Source organism: Balearica regulorum, chromosome 5 (genome assembly GCF_011004875.1).
Source record: "Balearica regulorum gibbericeps isolate bBalReg1 chromosome 5, bBalReg1.pri, whole genome shotgun sequence".
Lineage (NCBI taxonomy): Eukaryota > Metazoa > Chordata > Aves > Gruiformes > Gruidae > Balearica > Balearica regulorum.
In genome coordinates, this window is record NC_046188.1 from 45,787,995 (window position 1) to 45,805,932 (window position 17,938).

The following is a 17,938-nucleotide window of genomic DNA, read 5'->3' on the forward strand; positions in this document are numbered from 1 at the left end:
TAGTGTTGGTCCCGTTGTATCCTCTCCTCAGAAAAATAAGTCTGTTCTTGAAGAGAGGGGCCCTAGGTGCAGTCAGGAGAAGCACAGTAGGAAGAAACACCTCTATCTCCCTTCCTTCCTTCTACAAGTAGACATTCATACAGGAACCAGTTCCGCTTTATGCAAACTCAAGGGAACTGCTCGTAGGCTGGATACAAGGAGATGTGTTCATCCTTATCCAGAGCTGAAATGGAGATGCTCCAAATGGTTTCTGCTTAGCAACAAGGATAACTGGCTTCCACAACAATGTCAGTGGCTTATGTCTTATGTAGACTTCTACCACTTGCATTTAAGAGGTGAATGTTGCCCAGTTTTACACCTCAGTTGGGCTCAAGAGTGAAGGTATGATTAAGTATCTGATCATTGCTAATAAACCCGGTGATTCCAAATTCTAGGTCTTCTCTCCATCTTTAAACTCTTCTCTAGATCTGCAGGTTGGAAGAGCACTCACTCCCTGAATGGAAATAAACCTAAAGATTTGGGCCTTTGTACCTCTAAAATCCAGATGCTCCATTTTATCCTATATAACCAAAAATATGGATATTTTTAAAATCATAGCCCTGTGCTGACTTCTGGACTGCAATGACAGACAGGAGGCAGAAGGCTGCAACAGACAACTTGGGAACAAGTATAAAGGCTTCAGCATGTGTTAAGGCAGGATCACGATGACTGGATAAGGTTACTACAGCCGGCCAAGTCCTGGAGGTGTGCTGGCTGGGCTAGTGGTGAAAATCTTCCTTGGTAAGAAATGTAGAATACACTGCCCAAACCATATCTAGGCAAAATTTTAGCACTGGTATTTAAGCAAGAGTTGAGAGAATCACATTAAGAGCCAGGACTGGATTTAAAAGGCTTTCTTAAACATCTGCGCTAGAGGTTTTGGGTTTTTTTTTAAAAAAAAAGCATCATTGCTATGAAAAGTAAGAGTCAGACCACGACTGTGCAGGGAGGGAGAGGCACCATGAAATGGCCAGTGTTAGGAATCCATAGGGATCTGGGGATGGCAGGGGAGAAAACCCCTGGGCAGGAAGGCACGGCTCTGACACACATCATTTGGTGTGGGAGCAGAGAGGCCGCCTGGTGCAGCCACACGCCGCCCGTGCCACGTGCTTTGGATGTGGGTCGGCCACCTGTGGGCAGCCTCTGTGAGCCACCACATGCCAGTAGGTGTCCAGGTGTCCCAGGCTCTGCTCGGAGCCCCCTGGGGCTGGGATAGCGTGGGGGTCCTCACTGAGACCGTAATAGCTTGGACAAGATGCTGCTGGAGCAGTGCATTAGCAATGCTAAGATCCTGCTGGCTGCTTTGCCTGGCGCCCGGGGCAAACAAACAGCCCTGTGCTGGCTGTGTCCCTGGGTTTTGCTGGCCATGTAGCTGTCTTGCAGCCTTGTAGGCTGTGGGGCTGCAATCACAGGATCTATGTGAAGGAATCTATCATGAAGGAGTGTGGCTTGTCATTCATGTGCTGTGCAAAGGAGACCTATCATTTCAAGTTGAGCCCAAAGTTGTGTGTTTGAAATGTCCCACTCTCCATTGCCATGCTTGCATGCACCAAGCTGACTTTGCTCTAAATTAAATTTCATGGATAAGATTGTACATAGAGAAGATTTTACTTCATAGCCCTCCCAAAACAGCACACTTCCAGAACAAAAGAGGTATAAGCTGTGAATCCAAAGATTGAGACACCATGGTTAAAATGACCGTTCCCCCCCAGGAAGGTGTCAGCAGAGCAGCATGATGCTTGGCTGTCCCGAGGGCTCACCGCATGGCCATGTGTGCAGCATGGTCTGTCTCCCACACCCCCTTCCTCCTCCAAGGGCAGATGCAGTGAGATTGGAAAGGCATATCCCCTCCAGGTGAACTGGGGATGCAAGTAGCTCTCCTGCACAAAGAGGAGCAGCGTGATGCTCGGGGCTCATGTTCCCAGCTGTCCTGGGCTGTCCCTGTCCATTGGCAACTGACACAGGGTGACTCAGGGAAGGTCTTGGAAGTCCTGATGGTCTAGCAGGCAGCCAAGGCACTGGGAGAGCAGGGTGTAAGTGTGGGAAGCCAGAAAATATCCTCCTTCTACTGCCGAGGGCAAGGACGGAGTTGTAAGCAGTGAAGGAGGCACCAAGCAGTCCTGTCAGGCTTGTAAGGGTGCAATGATGCTCACATTACCTCCTTGTCATGGAGATCTTCACAACATGTAACTCAAGGTCTCTCTAGGTTTGATTAGAAACAGACACCCCAAACTGCACTGAAACTTTGAGGCCATCTCTAGTTACAGGAAGTCTGGGCATATCCATATGCAGATGTATGCAATTTGTTTCACTTCAGCAGTTAGCATGACTGTTTTGAGGTCAGGGAGCCTGTTCCTAGGGAATGAGAGTTACTTCTTGAGATGCTCAGCCAAGGATGGATGCACGCCATCCCCTCCCTACGCCACCATCCGTGCTCCCTGCCTCCTGCCCTCTATCCCACTGTCGCTGCCCCTCTCACAGAGACAACTCATCCCTACCAGTGCCCACAGGAGCTGGAGGTGAAGGAGCCCATGGGAGCTGCAGCGTGGGAGCATGAAAGCAGCATGGCTGAGCCAGCAAGGAGGGCTCTGGGCTGGTGGCAGGCAGGCATGGGGACACCCACCGTGTGTGCAGCGGGGACAGTTGCTTGGTCCTTGGGGCTGATGTCTTGTGGCTGCTGAAAGCCCTGGGCCCAGCTCCCAGCTGCAGTTTGGGCTATGCAGTCAATAAAATTAGATTAGACCCAGAGCTTTTCTCTGTGTGTGTGTTTGTGCAGACCCTTTCCCATGTAGCTGAGCCACTTGAGCAGATAAGAAACGACAGAGGAGTTCCCAAGAGAAGGCTTCAGGTCTTGTGTTTGCTGCTGCTGGAGTCGCAGGGGACCTGGGAGTTAGGAGGGCAGCCAGCACAAAGGCATAGGGGAAAAGGTACTGAGCTTCCTGACATCATAAATAATAAAAAAAAAAAGGAAGAAAAAGTTTCCTGGAATACTTTTATTTATGTATTACTCCATCTCTACTGACTTTCATAGGCAGTAGTCCATTGCTGCAGACTTTCTGGAACTGTTTTATTATCACTAGTTTTGAAAATAATAAATATCATGGCTGTAGCATACGATTTACCCAGATTGTCGGGCAGGGCACTGTCTCAGTCCATTTTGGATGGGCCTGTCCACCTGCATCCCCCAGGAATGGCGGAGAAACTCGGCCCGTTGGAGAGCACAGGTCCAAAGAGGAGGCAGGGTGGCAGTCACTGGCCTGGACAGCCGTCCTGGCGCCCAGGGAGTATAAATCTTGACAAAATGTTCCTAAGGAACAAAGTGAAGAGAGTTGAGGTAGAAAACATCAGGCTTTGCTGAGCTTTACAGGGAGCTCCTCAAAAGCCTGAGGGAACAGTGTTAGAGAAAGCAATAGATCTGAAAACACAGTAGGGTAGTAGTGGCAGATAGCTCCTGCATCTCTGGTGCCTTCGTCCCAGTCCTGCCTTCGACTCTTCTGTACTAACTGGGCAATTTTTTTTCTCAAATCTCTTTGATATAGCTAATCCTTCCAAGCTTAAACCTGGGCCTTCCTTGCCCTCATACCTGAGAGTAACAGATACATTTCATCTTCCTGTTTTCATGCCGATCACCTCAATGCAGTCTTTCTGCTACGAAAGTGAGAAAAGGGCGAGGGTATGTGCATCTTCTCACAAGCTTGCACGTGGGCTTTTGGCTGTGAAGCCATGACAGAGCTGTTCACAGAAGGGCTAAACTGCACATATACAGTTAATTAGGTGGTAGGATGTTGTAACAAGGGATGCATGCTGGGAAAAATGGTGACTTCCAAAGACATGAGCTAAGATGCCTAAGCTGGCATTAATGACCCTGGATATGACACTGCTGAGGGAAATCTTCTGGTGGGGATGTCACTAGATGGTGGAGCTTTTTCCCAGAAAGATCAATCCAGGACTGAGAACATTTGAAAACAGGCTAATGTGAAATTTAAAAACCAAAAGATTAGCCAGTTGGCATGATCTTGGCTTGGTAAGGAGAGCATGGATAGGAAGTACCACTGCACCCTTTCCTTCCCAGACCTTTAGGAGCCGAGTGTAGCAGCTCAAGGTTAAACCTTGCAGTAGGGCTACCATGTTTTTTATTGAAAGATCCCAGCCAGAAATGCGGGCAGGCAGGACACCAGGCTGTGCAGCACATGCCGGGTGGGCCAGCTGCTCACACAAATCCTTCTTTTTCTGTTCTGGGGACGACCTGCTACACGAAGCAGTGGCAGCAGGCAAAGGAGAGCCACGGCCACTTGTCATCAGAGGCACTACATGCCACTGGGTCCCCACCAGGATCCTGCTGGTATGGCAATGGTCTTCCTAATGAAAGGGACACCACCCTTGCTGGAGGCAGTAGGTGGGCAGGAGAGGACCCCCATCACAGCACCCTCTGCCTGCACCTGAAAGCACACACACACCTGGTTTCACTCATAGCTGCTAAGCCTTAGAGAGGAACCAGCTCACTGCAGTGGTTGAAATATCCACCTCCTGCTTTGCCATACTGCTCTCGTATGTCATGGCCCGTTAATTATTAATTGCTCAGGGCAGTCAGGCAGGAACAGCCTCCAAGGCTCCAAGGATCATTTCCATAGGCATCCCACACCAGCCTTTTCTGTGGTGCTGAGTGCCGTTCATGGCCTCTTTGCCGAAAGCAGCGCAAGTCCTTGCAGAAGGCTGTGGGGGTGACCATGAGGTGTCAGTCGGGAACACTCTGCTGGCACACCACCATTACCTGGGGATGTATGAGCAGAAAACAGATTCCACTGAGCACACACGTAGCTGCTACGTGCCCCTGGCTTTCTAGCATGTGTTGGTAGGGGTGCACAGATGGGCTGGGGACTAGGGACTGTCCGCTGAGGCCCAGGTTTGGGCCTCTTTGTCTTCACAGACCTCTCCTGTGGCCAGGACTAAGGAATGTAGCACTCAGTGGGGTTCAGTCCCACTGTGGGTGATGGGAGGGTGAAGGAGGGTCTCGCTGGAGTACATGCACATGAGCATGCCAGGCTTAGCCTTCCACCCATCTCCCAGAGGGAGACCAGGAGGAGCTGGCAGAGCTCATGTCAACCTCTCCTTCCCCAGCTGTGTTGTTACCCACAGTCTGCGATCAGCGCCCCTACCATAACAGCCACTTCCTCCCTTAAATAGAGCCCAGCCAGGTGCCTGTGCTGCCTCCGAGCTGAGCTCCAGCACCCACTGAGACTGGCAGCTTTCCTGCACCCAGGGCAGCCATCTGCCTCACCTCCCACCTCTGCCCAGAGTGGTGTCAGCCTCTCTACCTGCATTTGGGGGCTGCTGCCTAGCTGCCATGGCTAGCTTTAATTGGTTGAACCAATTAATTGGTTGAAAGATTTACATCTGTTTTCTTCTCTCTCTCTCTTCCCCCCCCTACCCCCCTCACCCTGCTCAAACCTGCCCTCCTCTCCCTTCCCTGTCCTCCCACCCAAATAGGTAAGGAGAGCAGTTTGGGAGAGGCCGACTTGCAGCAGAGCTCTGACCCTTCGGGAATGGACAGCAGCTACCTCAGCGTGAAGGAGGCTGGGGTGAAAGTGCCCCAGGACAGGGCTAGCACGGACCTCCCCAGCCCCATGGACAAGGCCGACTCGGAGAGCAACAAGGGCAAAAAGCGGAGGAACCGCACCACCTTCACTAGTTACCAGCTGGAGGAGCTGGAGAAGGTCTTTCAGAAGACCCACTACCCAGATGTCTATGCCAGGGAGCAGCTAGCCATGAGGACAGACCTCACCGAGGCTCGTGTACAGGTAACGGGGGATGCCCGAGGGGTGGGTGAGCTGCAAACCAGCCCCTGCTCTCTGGGGAATGAAAACATAAGCCCTGCAAATGTGTTGTCCCATGCTGCGCCTGAGGTCACCTGCAGCCCCACCACAGCCTGCAGGCAGCCAAGCCCTAGCCAGAGCCCGTGCCGCAGGCTGGCACGCTGCTCCAGTGTGCTGAGGCACAGGGACAGGATGGGGAGGCACATCCATGTCTGACACTAGTTGGGCTGGTGTCCTGAGCTGCACTGTTCAGAGAGAGGTGTCTTGTCCTTCAGCTAGCTGGGCAGCAGGTAGGTAAGCCTCACCGTCACCCTAAACAAATCTATTACAAAAACTACTTTCTTCAGAAGACTTGGCAGGGGACACGGGCTCATTAGTCTGAGTGGGAGGATGCTTTCCCATAGTATGGCCTCTTTCTGGCAAGATGGGGATGCAGAGCTGACCAGGATGTTCAGTACCAGAGAGCATGAGGTGATACAGGAGAGGCAGCTCTTGCCGCTTGCTTGGTTAAGCAGGCGCTGAGACTGCACAAAGCATGGTGATCTGGAGCAAAAAGGTGCTCCCACCATCTTGAGAGGAGCAGGAGAGTGAAACAGCCATGCTGCAGTCTCACTGCCTCCACCACACAGGTGCCAGCTCCCCTGAACTACCCTGGGGGTCCAGCAGAGACAAAATCCACATTAAAGGGAGTGAATGATTCTCTGAATGCTGGTCTTTGAGTCAAGGTTAAACCAAAGGTCTGGAAGAGCTCAGAAGCATTTGCAAAAAAGAGTGCCATCACTTGGAGTGGACATCTGCAGCTCACGCCTTGATGGCCATCAAAGGTCCCGCTGAAGCTTAGGTTCTCATTCTCCAGTCTAGCTAATCCTGTGACTTCCCGTCTGCAGGCATGTATCAGCTCACTACCCCCAGAACCTACATTAGCATTGAGAATAGCTGGTGTGTGGAGGCATCTGATTATCCTCTCATACCAGGAAGACTCCCAGGTCCAAGGCAGCCCAGCTTGCCCTCTGCTCTAACCTTTACAAATTGTTGAAAATAGTCAAAGCAGTCAGGCCAGCATCCTTGCATAAGTCCACTTTTCTCTGTACATTCACCAACAGTTTCAACTAGCTGCAGGATTTTTCTTGTCTGCTTGCCTAAATTGGTTTGCAGGGCTGGTGTGCTCTTCTTCCCTGCAGCTGTTTCTCTTCAGGCTGGACATGGCTGCATTTCAGTAGAAAGCAGCGTGATTCCCGTTGGTCCTGCACGTACGTGCAGAGCACTGCGGGATGGGCAGAGGAAGGCAGCACTACAAACGTCAGCTCTTTATTTCTGCCGCTGGACGCAGCCCTTGATTTCCCAGGGACACATCACAAGTGCTGGTTGGGGTCTCCTGGGAGGCCAGGCGCAGCATCGGGTTACTGACTGCACAGTCCATGAAATTCCTTTTCCTCAGGAATGAGAATGAGGTGCTGGAGGGTGGCGAGCTCCTGCTCGCCTCTGAGCCAGGGTGTGCAGCTAGCACGTCCCAGCTAGTGCGCAGGGCTGGCTAGCAGAGCCAGGGCAGGCAAGGCAGATGCAATCCACAAGTTTATTACATATGACCCACAATCTCAGGGGTTTTTTTCCCCACTTTACCCCTGGATAACACTGTGGCCGAGGGCAGAAGCACTTCCCCATGCAGCCAGGAGGAAATCTGGCAGAGGGAGGGGGCAGCCCGTGGGTTTCACCCTGCCCTGAGATAAATGCCCCAGCAGCCTGCCGCCATGGGCAGCCGAGAACAGCCTCTCTGCTCTCACGACCGCCACCTTGCACCTCTCACTTCAGATGGCGATGACAGGGCTCATGTAATGGAGCAGCTGAAAGACTTGTCTAAGTGGCCTGGCCGCTTGAGCACTTACCCCAGGGTGAAAGGGGTTAGCACTTGCATTTCACTCCTTCCCCCAGCCCCACTGGGAAGGACCCCATCCCTCAGGCTGCAGGCTGGCACCCAGCCACTGCCCCATGATGAAGGGCTGCCACACCGTTGGTAGAAATGCTGGCTCCGTGTCACTGGAGAGCGAGAACCAGCAGGCTCGTACCAAGCGCTGTGGGTGCTTGGCTGGGCTCAGGGGGACCCCAGGTACCAGGTATTTCATATGGGTTCCCAGGGTGCTGGGGCTGCCAGCTGGCAAGCTGCTTAGCTTCAGCACAGTGGTGGCAGCCCCCGGGAGGCACAGGGACACAGCCTGAGGTGGCATAGGGCTCTTCTGATGGTACAGGGCTGAGCTTCCCACAAGGGAGGCTTTCAGGACTAAGGCCTTAGTGAATCACCCTAGCACCTGTCTCCAGCTCAGGGTTGTGTTATAGCATGTTTAGGCTTGGCTTTGGCCTCCCACCGCTCTGGGCGGCTCTGCTTTGCGGGGGCCTCCCCATGCCAGCACTGCAGCACTGAGGGCATCAGCTTACAGCTGAAGAGCAGGCACGGACGTGGGGCAGCAGCCCAGGAGACTGATGACGAAGCAAATGCCTACTGCAAGGACCAAGGACCCAACCAGGGCCAAGGCAGAAAGCGGAAATCACAAATAAGCCACAAGTCGCTTGCTTCTTTCCTTCTGCAAGCCAAAAAGCAGCTATGTACTCAGATGCCCTCCATCAAGCTGGCAGGGACTCTGGCTGCTGTGGGATGTCTGGGCACACACAAACTGCAGCCCCATGGACTTTGAGGGGAGCTCAATTGTCCCTCTCCCAAGGAAGGTACAGTCCTCTAAGGGGTGGTGAGTATCTTGTGATAATTTCATGGAGGCCACCTTCAGCTGCCTGCGAGACTGAACTAGGCAAAGCAGAGCGGCAGGAAGGTGAGGTGCCCAGCAGGTTTGAGGTGTGATGCTCCCTCCCATGGCTGAGCCAGCTTTTGGCTGGAGGTCATCCCCTTTGGCCAGGCTCAGCTCCCTGAAGAGTGGAACCAGCTGCTGCGCTGCAGGCAGAAGCAGATGCGGAGCCCGGACAGGCAAGTGGCAGCTCTGTTTTTTCCCATCCCTTTCCCAAGCTCACGCTTCATTAGTGAAATAGCTGACAGAGATCTTAGTGCCTGAAGAAGAGCTCGTGCCAGTAGTGGGCACAGGGAGGGCCATGCTGTCTGTGGAGTGGTGGCATCCTGCAGCCTGATCCCTCTCCTGCTCCATTTCACGGCCTGCCTTGGTTTCCAGCTGTCAGTGCTGGTGTCTGACAACGCCAAAGCTAGTTCCCCCTGCAGTGTTATGCAACATTTTCCCTGATGCCCCCCACGATCTTGCCCCTTGTTGCCAAGTACTATTAAGCTACTGCAGGTCCCTCTTTTCTGAAGTAGGAGCCACGCGTAAGTCCTGCGCAGAGCCACCCAGCCAAGGAGAGGCTGCTAGGGCTCAAACAAATCTGCAAGGGTGTGCAGCAGGCACTGTTTTCATGTAGGTCCCACACAGCGTGCATATCCCATTCCTTTCTCCTCCTCTTCCATGTCGGGGGCTGCAAAGCCCCAGAAAGAGCTCCTGTTTGGTACCAGCAATTGCCTGAGCTTCTTCCAGCCCATCCAGCGCTGCAGCAGATGTCCGAGGTGGTGACACTAAAGAAACATGGTAGGCACACATGTATATTCACATGTGGCTCCTTCCCCTTGCATGCACACACATATACACACCTCCAAGCCCACGCCAGCCTGGCCTTGGCTGTTCATCTCTCTTGGGCTGTGAGTATCTCTGCCTCCTGGTCTGCCCTGTGGCAGAGGAGAAAGAGATGGGGCTGGAAGGAGGCTTCATGACCAGGGAATATAACCCCTCAGCCAGCCCCCCTCAGAGCCAGCATTATGATTGCTGGGACCATTAATGAAATATTTTCGGCGGTGACCCTGTGATGCAGCAGGGGCTTGAAAGTGAGAGGGAAATGTCAAACTCTGCTGTAGCAAAATCACCGCCTCAGAAAAAAAAGAAAAAAAGCAAAGCAAGAAGTAATATATCTTGATCCCTTTTCCCCCATAAAACCCTGGGAGGCTGGTGGAAGGAGCGGAAAGACTGAGCTAAGCCTGCAGGAAATTAAACATGAAATGAAAACAAGCTCAAGTTATTCAATTCTCTCATCCCAGGCTCCAATTTCCCATTCCAGGCCACTGATAAAATGGTGTCCAGTTTCAGCAGTCAAGGATGAATTCTGGCTCTGTTCTTGCAGGCTGGAAAGCAAAGGACTGGTGGCCATCTCTGGGAAGAGGGGAAGCAGCCTGGCCTTTAGCAGAAGGATGGGGTCCTGGAGACAGACAGACAGCCAGGAGGCTGAGCAGAGGGAGGAGAGCAGTGGGGCTGGCGGACAGGGATGGGCAGAACAGATGCTGTGAGGCTGCCAGAGGAGAGCGGGAGCGCGTGAGGCTTGAACGCGGTGGGCAGCTCTTGCCCATAGCCGGGCAGCCACGTAGCGAGGGTGGCTTGAGCACAGGGCATGGGGCGCCGGGATGGATCTGGCCCCGCAACTGCCACCAGCCCACCGTCGCGCATGCAATGGCTAGCCTCGCCCCCTGCATTGCTGCGCTGGGGCGGGTAGGAGAGAGGGGAATTCACCTTCTTCTTTAACTTAGAGGAAGGATGAATGCAGCCATGTAGTCCCCAGCCATGGCCAGAGGGGCCTGGGTGAGGTCCCAGCTCAGCCCATCTACCCACACCCTGTGCGGGGCGCGTGGGGCTTGGTGGCAGGGCCGGACCGGCAGCACCGGGTGGGTGCCAGGGTGGCCACAGCAAGACAACGAGCAGAAGCCTCCTGCTTTCTTTGTCTTAGGCTGTTCCTGGCCTCTCCACCCCCCGCAGCATGTCAGCTGTGTATGCATATGGATTTAGGTACCAGCATATGGCTGAATGTTTATGGAGACATGAAACATTTTTTGTTCTGTAGATTTTTATAGGTCTGATTGGGTACATCAGGGCTTATCAGAGCATTGTCTGCAGGAGTCAGATACATGACATTACCCTACACTCCCACTCTAATTGTTAACACTGAGATGCAGCCTGCAGCAACTGCTTATCCCTGCACGAAGTACCCCATCCTGACCCCAGAGGACACGCTGCACTGACTGCTGCAACCTCAACTGTCACACCCCATCCCAAAGCTGCTTCTCTTGACGAAAGGTGACAGGCAATGAAAGGAAAATGGACTTTTGTTGGGTTTTAGATTTGCTTTTTAAAAGCAGGTGTCTTCTAAGGTTGAGGAAGCCAAGAAATACTTAGGATTAGTTGGCTTTTTGCTGACATCTTCGCATTATACATTGCCCTGCCTGCCCTCTTTCCCCTGGAGCACTGGAGAAACCTGACTGCAAGATACCAAATGGCCTAAAAGGTCTTGGACCAGAGGAGAAAGGCGAAATTTAAAAAGAGGTCCAAACCTTGTTGCAAGCGTTTCAGAGCAGTGGCTCACTGCCAGCCCTCAGAGCATCTCCAGTGCCCCTGGCACCAGCACCTGGACTGAAGACACTCTTCAGCCTAACAGCTTCCCAGCCCACCAGCTGCGTGGGGATTGCAATTTGGGAGCTGCCAGTTTAAACCATTTTGCTCTGCTAGTGCCAGTTAGATCCAAGGTGTAAAAGAGAAGCAGAAGAGGAAAAGCCTGTGCTGGAGACACTGTTCCACCTCAGCCGGCCCCTGCAGCTTCGGCAGGGCAGCTGCCACGCCGTCCTGGGGAACCCGAGCGTGCAAACCCTGTGCTGATGGCTTTGGAGGTTGCACTGTGGAGCCAGGCACCACCGTGGAAGCCTGCGCTCAGCTGCCCCACTCCTGGGCAGGTGCCCCAGGTGGGATGCTCAGGTGGGCTCCCCTGCACGGCAGCACAGGTGTGCAGCCACGCTGGCGGGCAGGCCAGCCGGTGCCTTCGCTGGGCAGAGGAATGGCCGCATATGCCTGGCATATGTTCGCCCCAGCCTTGCGCACAGCCAGTGCTCTGCTCCCTACCTGCTCTCCACCCCTCTGTGCACAGCGGGGCCTCCTCCGCCCGAGGAGGAACCGGGTCACCACCGCTAACTTTGAATCTGCAGATCAAAGCGGCATGATCTGGGCCAGCCCTGGGACTGGCCTGCAGCTGGGCTGGAGTGTCTGTGCCAAGAAGATGTAGAAGAAAAGCAGACAGATGCCTGGGGCATCAAACCTGCTCCAGTAGGACACTCTTCATGTGTAGTGTGTGCTCAGCTGGGATAAAGTTGGGACCTTTCTGCTGGTTCTTTTTGCACCTGCTGAAAATCCTCATAGGGTTTTTGACTCGGGGTGGGGGGTTAATATCAGGTTGGTGCTTTGAGTATGGCTAGTCTGGCCAGGTTGTGGATGGCCCATGCCAGTGACATTGCCATGGCCACGAAGCAGGGCACTAAACCCTACACCATCCACAGCCCACATGGGAACAACAGGCCTGGGTGCTGCACTGTCCACTCCCTGCACCGAGCAGACCACAACACGTGGCGAGATCCTCAGCTGCCCACTCGTATCACAGGGCTGGCTGCAGTAGGGAGCTGCGAGAGGCCGGCACGAGGCTGCCTGCATGGTGGGGAGGGGGAAACTGGAGCAGGAGAGCCTTAAATGACTCTTCTATCACAAGCAAGGAGGTCAGCTCAGACCAGAAACCACAGACCCTCGAGCTGATGCAGGCTGCAAATGCCACCGCTCTCCTGCCCCCCGAAAGCCATCCTGCCGCCCTACCCTGTGCTGAGCACCCGGCTCGCCCCGCTAGACTCCAAAGACGTGAGCTTCCCACCCGGTGTCTGGTTTCCCTAGGTCCCTGCCAAGCAGCGGAGCTGCCCCACGGCCAGGCACAGGCAGGGCCAAGCTGTTCGTTAGTGATGCCCCCCCCTGCCCCGCGAGTCACCGTGTAAAACTCGAAGCAGAACCGAGCGGCTCTAGGACTGCTCCTTTCATCCACTGGCGTGACCTGCACAACCCAGCCCCTGGTGATCGCCTGCATCTCTCAGTGTCTTCAAAGCGGTTCTTGATTGATGTGTTTCCCTGACTCACAAGCTTCAAGAGGCTTTGAAGACACTGGGCCAGGCTCTGATCTCTCTTATGCTGATGCAAATCAGGAGCAATGGTGCTGACAACAGTGCAATAATCCACACTGATGTCAAGCCAGTAAAAATAAGAGTAGAAACACAGTTTTGGTCTTTCCTCTGCCTTGAAGGGATCTGAGCAGCACTGTGAAGCAGAGAGCTGCAAACCCTGCGAAGAAAATTTGGTGTAAAGCAAAGGACATGTAACTCTGTAGAGGGCATGTGTCCTTTCCTGCGGCTAAGGAGGAAAGGTGTGTTATGCGTTTTTTTTTTTTTTTAACAGTTAAGAAAAATAAGACTGAGAGTTCAGTGAGAAAAGCAAGCTCTCAGCCAGTGGCACTATCATAGCCAGGATTAGGCTTGGGGAAAGCCTCAGCGCTGCTGGTTTCAGCCTGGCAGCAGCACACATGGATGTATTCACACTTCTTGTCTGAGGCTGGCTGATGACATGAGAGCTGTGGGCAGCCCCAGGTAACACTGATTTAGGGGCATGGGGAAGATGGGTTATCCCAGGGCAAACCAGGCTGTGGGAGGCAGGACACCAAAAGCTGTCTGCTGGTGGGGTCCCCAGGTCTGCCGGGCTCCCAGCCACTGTTGGCCGCCCTGTTCACAGCTCCCTGTTGCCCTCTCCCCAGGTGTGGTTTCAGAACCGGCGAGCAAAATGGCGCAAGCGGGAGCGGTTCGGGCAGATGCAGCAGGTCCGGACCCACTTCTCCACTGCCTACGAGCTGCCCCTGCTCACTCGTGCTGAGAACTACGCCCAGGTGAGCACATCCCCCCACTCTGGTCCGTCTCTCCCAATGCCTTCTGGACACACCGCCTCTGCTCCCAGTCCCCACCAAGTGACGCTTTGCTTCGTGGGTTCATCCACCTGCCTTCAGGCAAGGCTGCAAGAACGCTAAGGCTGTATTGCCAAGCACCGAAGGGTCAGGAGCTATTTAGCTGGGTGTCCTGCCCAGCTCCCTCATGCCCTGGCCCAGAGCAACCATCTCTAAAGCAGACGCCAAGCCCAGCCCTGTGTGACATGGTGCAGCCACCCTTTGGACACAGGTCACTCTGCTCAGCATGTCCTATTACACTGTCCTCCTTCCATCACGTGCGCCGCTACCCACTAACTTCCTACTGGTTTGGAAGAGGTTGAAAAGGCTAGTTCATGTAAAAAAACAGCAGTTCCCAGGAAGGCTTCCTGTTGCCATGCCTAGGTTTCCATGCCCCTTCTTCAGGCAATTGGACAAAAGCAATTTTCCCTGGCAAATTCCCACAGCCATCTCCCAGGGATGGGCTGTGGTACCTGCAGCACACTCGGTGACGTCTGGGGATGCTTCCCAAGGGGCTTGTGTGTTTGTGCTCCAAAGGAAGGGGGAAGTGGGAGCAGCCTTGTTGGGGTATCTGGGACTGCTCCTGAGGCCTATTGAGACCATTCCTGCCCTGGCCCAGGAGGCAGGTGACACAGCTGCCTCCCTGCCTTAGTTTCCCGTCCCGGGAAACCTGTCACCCCAGTAGCCTCCTAAGCATTGGGCCAGCCTCTGTTTTACAACATTGCCTTCAGATGCTGACAGGGCAGACGGGCGTTTGTTAGCTTGAGGGCTAGGCTGTGCCCCCGCCAAGCACTCCTTCCATCCTGCCGACTCCTCTTCCCACTACCCAGAATTTGCTTGAGGGCGCAGTTCTGCTGGCATGATGCTCTGAACCTGACTTGTCCTCACAGATCTGCTGGGAGTCCTCCCCCTCTGACACCCTGGCTGTCAGCTACCTTCCCAGCCAGCACCGCACCAAAGCTCCCTCGCAGCTAAGCCAAGAGCGTTTGACCTCTCTCCTGCTTGGTGTCTCCCCTGAACTGAACAAGAAGCCCTTATAAAACAGCTGAGAGATGCCAAAGCAGCTTTTCAAGCAGAGGACACTCTCAGCAGCCTTTTCAGCACTCCATTCTCTTGTCTTTGTAACTTACACTGCTCCCTCCCTCCACACCGCCCTCCTCTCCCAGCCTGAGATCAAAAAAATGAAAAGCAATTTGCAGGAGGTAAGAGATCAGAGAGGGCCCAAGGGTGAGCGGTGCAGCAGGGCGGTGGGATGAAGGGCCCTTTGCTCTCCTGCTCCAGCCAGCTGCTCGCCTTGTCCCTGCTTTCATCCTGCATGCCCATGTCCGTCCCCACCCCCCCCCGCCGCAGCACACCTACTCCTGCTGGCAAATACTGAGCCCCCCTCTCTTCTTCTTCTGCAATACCATTTTATGAGTGACGCTGCAGGAGCCTGGACGGCCGTGCGAGGCGGTCCCGAAAGGCTCTGCTCTGCAGCAAGGAGGGTGACGCTTCTGCAACGGGGAGCAAGCCCTGCTGCGGAGAGGGGCAGGGAAACTGCCTGTACTGGGGGCTGCAGGCAGCTCAGCTCCGATGGACATGTCTGCGTGGTACAAAAAAGCCTTTGCCTGTGCAAAGCTACCCCCAGCTGGGGCAGGAGGGTGGATCGGCAGTCTTGCAGCAGCCCCTTCTGCCTGTTCCCTCTGTAGTGGGTAGGCCCACAGAAACACCGTGGGTAGCACCGGGTTTTCTGTGCCAAGAGCAACCCTGCTCCAGAAAGTGCTCATGGTGCAAAAAAAATAAAAGATAAATGGCTGGGAGGGGGAACAGATTAACAGGGAGACACTACATCAGAGGAGGGGCACAGTTCTGCCCTCTTGTGAGCTAGTCTCCCACACTCTCTGCCCCTGTCTGGGCTAGCATATGGATTTTGGAGGGCACCCACTGGCTCTGGGGGGGGATGCTGCTGGCGGGGGCCAGTGTACCTCATCTCACAGCACCAGCTGCCCCTCATGCACAAGGCTGCCCTGACGCTTCTTTTCCCACCCCCAGATCCAGAACCCCTCCTGGATCGGCAACAATGGAGCTGCCTCCCCCGTGCCCGCCTGCGTCGTCCCCTGCGAGACGGTGCCCTCCTGCATGTCCCCCCATGCTCATCCCCACGCGGCCGGCGGCGTCTCCGAGTTCCTCGGCGTCTCTGGCCCTGGCAGCCACGTGGGACAGACTCACATGGGCGGCCTCTTCGGCACAGCCGGGATGAGCCCTGGCCTCAACGGCTACGAGCTGAACAGCGAGCCGGACCGCAAGACGTCCAGCATCGCTGCCCTGAGGATGAAAGCGAAGGAGCACAGCGCCGCTATCTCCTGGGCGACATGACAGGGTTGCAGTGCAGCGCCCACGAGACACGGAGAGAGCACATGGGGACAGCCGAATAAATCCATCCGCTTGGACTCCAGACAGTAGTTGCCTCCTCGGGGATCTGAATGCAGCACTTTTAGCTACCCTAGGCATATAAAGTACATATGTTAACGTAAGTGGAGTGTTTGCAGCATGAACACGGCAGCTCCCAGCTTCCTGGGATCAGGCGGGGAGAGGGAGGCTGTGGAGCAGCACTTCTTCCAGTGAGATCTGGGTTGGGATGCATCCCCTCTCACTGCCACCTCCCCAATAACCTGGGCATTTTTTCTCCCCACTCCTTTTTCTGACACCAGTTCTGCCTTTCCAAAGAGCAAGAGCCCGTTGGCATTTCAGCGGCTCCCCCCATCCCGTCACCCCCCATAGACACACAGACACAACCTCCCCTCCTAATTTGTCGACAGTGTTGCTCAGATCTGTTCTGCCCTGGGCAGGGGACTCTGGCACCAGCAAAGAGACACCTGTCAGGCTGCTCCCATCCTCTTAGCAGGAGCCACGGCTTCCCACAGCTGAAAGGGGAACAGGGTTGGGAAGATACCTGAGGCTAGAAAGCAAGCAATTTTATCCCGTTTCCTTCTACCCTGTTTCCTCTCCATCTTGCAGTCTGAGGTGAAGCACGGAGCCGTAGAGGCCTGTGAAGGGAATGCCTCTCTTCCCAACAGCACAGCGACGCCATGCTGGGCGTCTTTGCCTGCTCTCTGGTCACCTGGCTGGAGGTGCACCCCAGCAGACAATAGCTTCCCAGCACAGCTCACTGCCCCAGGGAGCGCCTGGTGTTTGCTTTGCCACAGTCATGGTCAGTGTCGAGGCTCATGTGCATGGTGAGGCAGCAAAATGTTTCCTCTGGCTTTCACTGGGTTGGGAATTACTCTCCTCAATTTAGAGGGAGAAGGTATGGGAGGGGAGTGCAGTTGCTGTGTAAATCCACAGGTCCACAAAGAGATTGCTCTGAGAAACAGCTCAAGCGCTAGCACATGGCCATGGTTGCGTGAGGCCATTGTATTCCTCATACACCTTGTCCTGGGGCCAGAGAAGTGCAATGACAGCTCCTCCATGCAGCCCTCCATGCCAGGGCCCAGCTGCCACAGCCGCTGCGAGCATCTTCGGGGGGGAGGGGGGGCAGCACAGGGACCAGTCTGGGAAGGGACACAAGGTTGGACAAGGCGATGCTGCCCCATTTCCAGCCACCTCAGATCCTCTTCATCTCACAGAGGATGCAGGAGACACCAGAACTTGCATGGTGTGTGCCTGAGCCAATGTGCCTCCCTGCTTTTCCCTCCCAGTGCTCTTACCTGCACAGCACTAACTGTTAAGTAAGATCTCCTTTGCAAGGCTAAATCTTTTACAAACTTTTCAATGATCTCGTAGTGCCCGGAGCAATTCTGGAATGTCCTTTTACCCCACTGAATTAGCAGTGTGGCTATGCAAGCTCAGCTTGAGCTGAGGCAGCTGTCTCCGAGATTCACAAGGGAACTACAGGATTTTACTCCCATAAAAATTTGTGTGTCACCCTACCCTCCCTCCTCACGCTCAGTGTTAGAGGATCTTGTAGTTCAAGGTCCAGGAATATTTAGTGGTCTTGGAAAAGGCTCCAAATAAGCTACAACCAAATGTCAAGTTTCAGGTTAACAAGGTATACAAGTATTTCTATAGTGCCTAGACTGCCCTACGCTACCTAAATGATACACCATTGCTAGATCAAATGTCATATATATTTATTGGAATAAGAAAAGACCAGTAGTACTGTCTCTTTTCTCTCCTCAGAAATGCTAAGAGGTGCCTCCCTTGGTACTCAGAGGGAACCAGTTCGCATTTAACCACACCGTGCGTACGAGCAGGGCTTCTCCCATCACAAGCTGCCAGGACCTATG

General features: G+C 54.2%; 1 protein-coding gene across 2 annotated transcripts in view; it reads left to right on the forward strand.

The window, feature by feature from the left end:
- The window catches only part of ALX4 (ALX homeobox 4), a 40,485-nt gene extending 23,338 nt beyond the window's left edge, over positions 1-17,147 (forward strand). For both annotated transcript variants that reach the window (XM_075754688.1, XM_075754690.1), the window contains exons 2-4: positions 5,527-5,837; positions 13,491-13,619; positions 15,705-17,147. In XM_075754688.1, the coding sequence (XP_075610803.1) occupies positions 5,527-5,837; positions 13,491-13,619; positions 15,705-16,028 (764 nt within the window). In that variant the 3' untranslated portion in view covers positions 16,029-17,147. The remainder of the gene's footprint in view (positions 1-5,526; positions 5,838-13,490; positions 13,620-15,704) is intronic.
- The last annotated feature ends 791 nt before the right edge of the window (positions 17,148-17,938 follow it).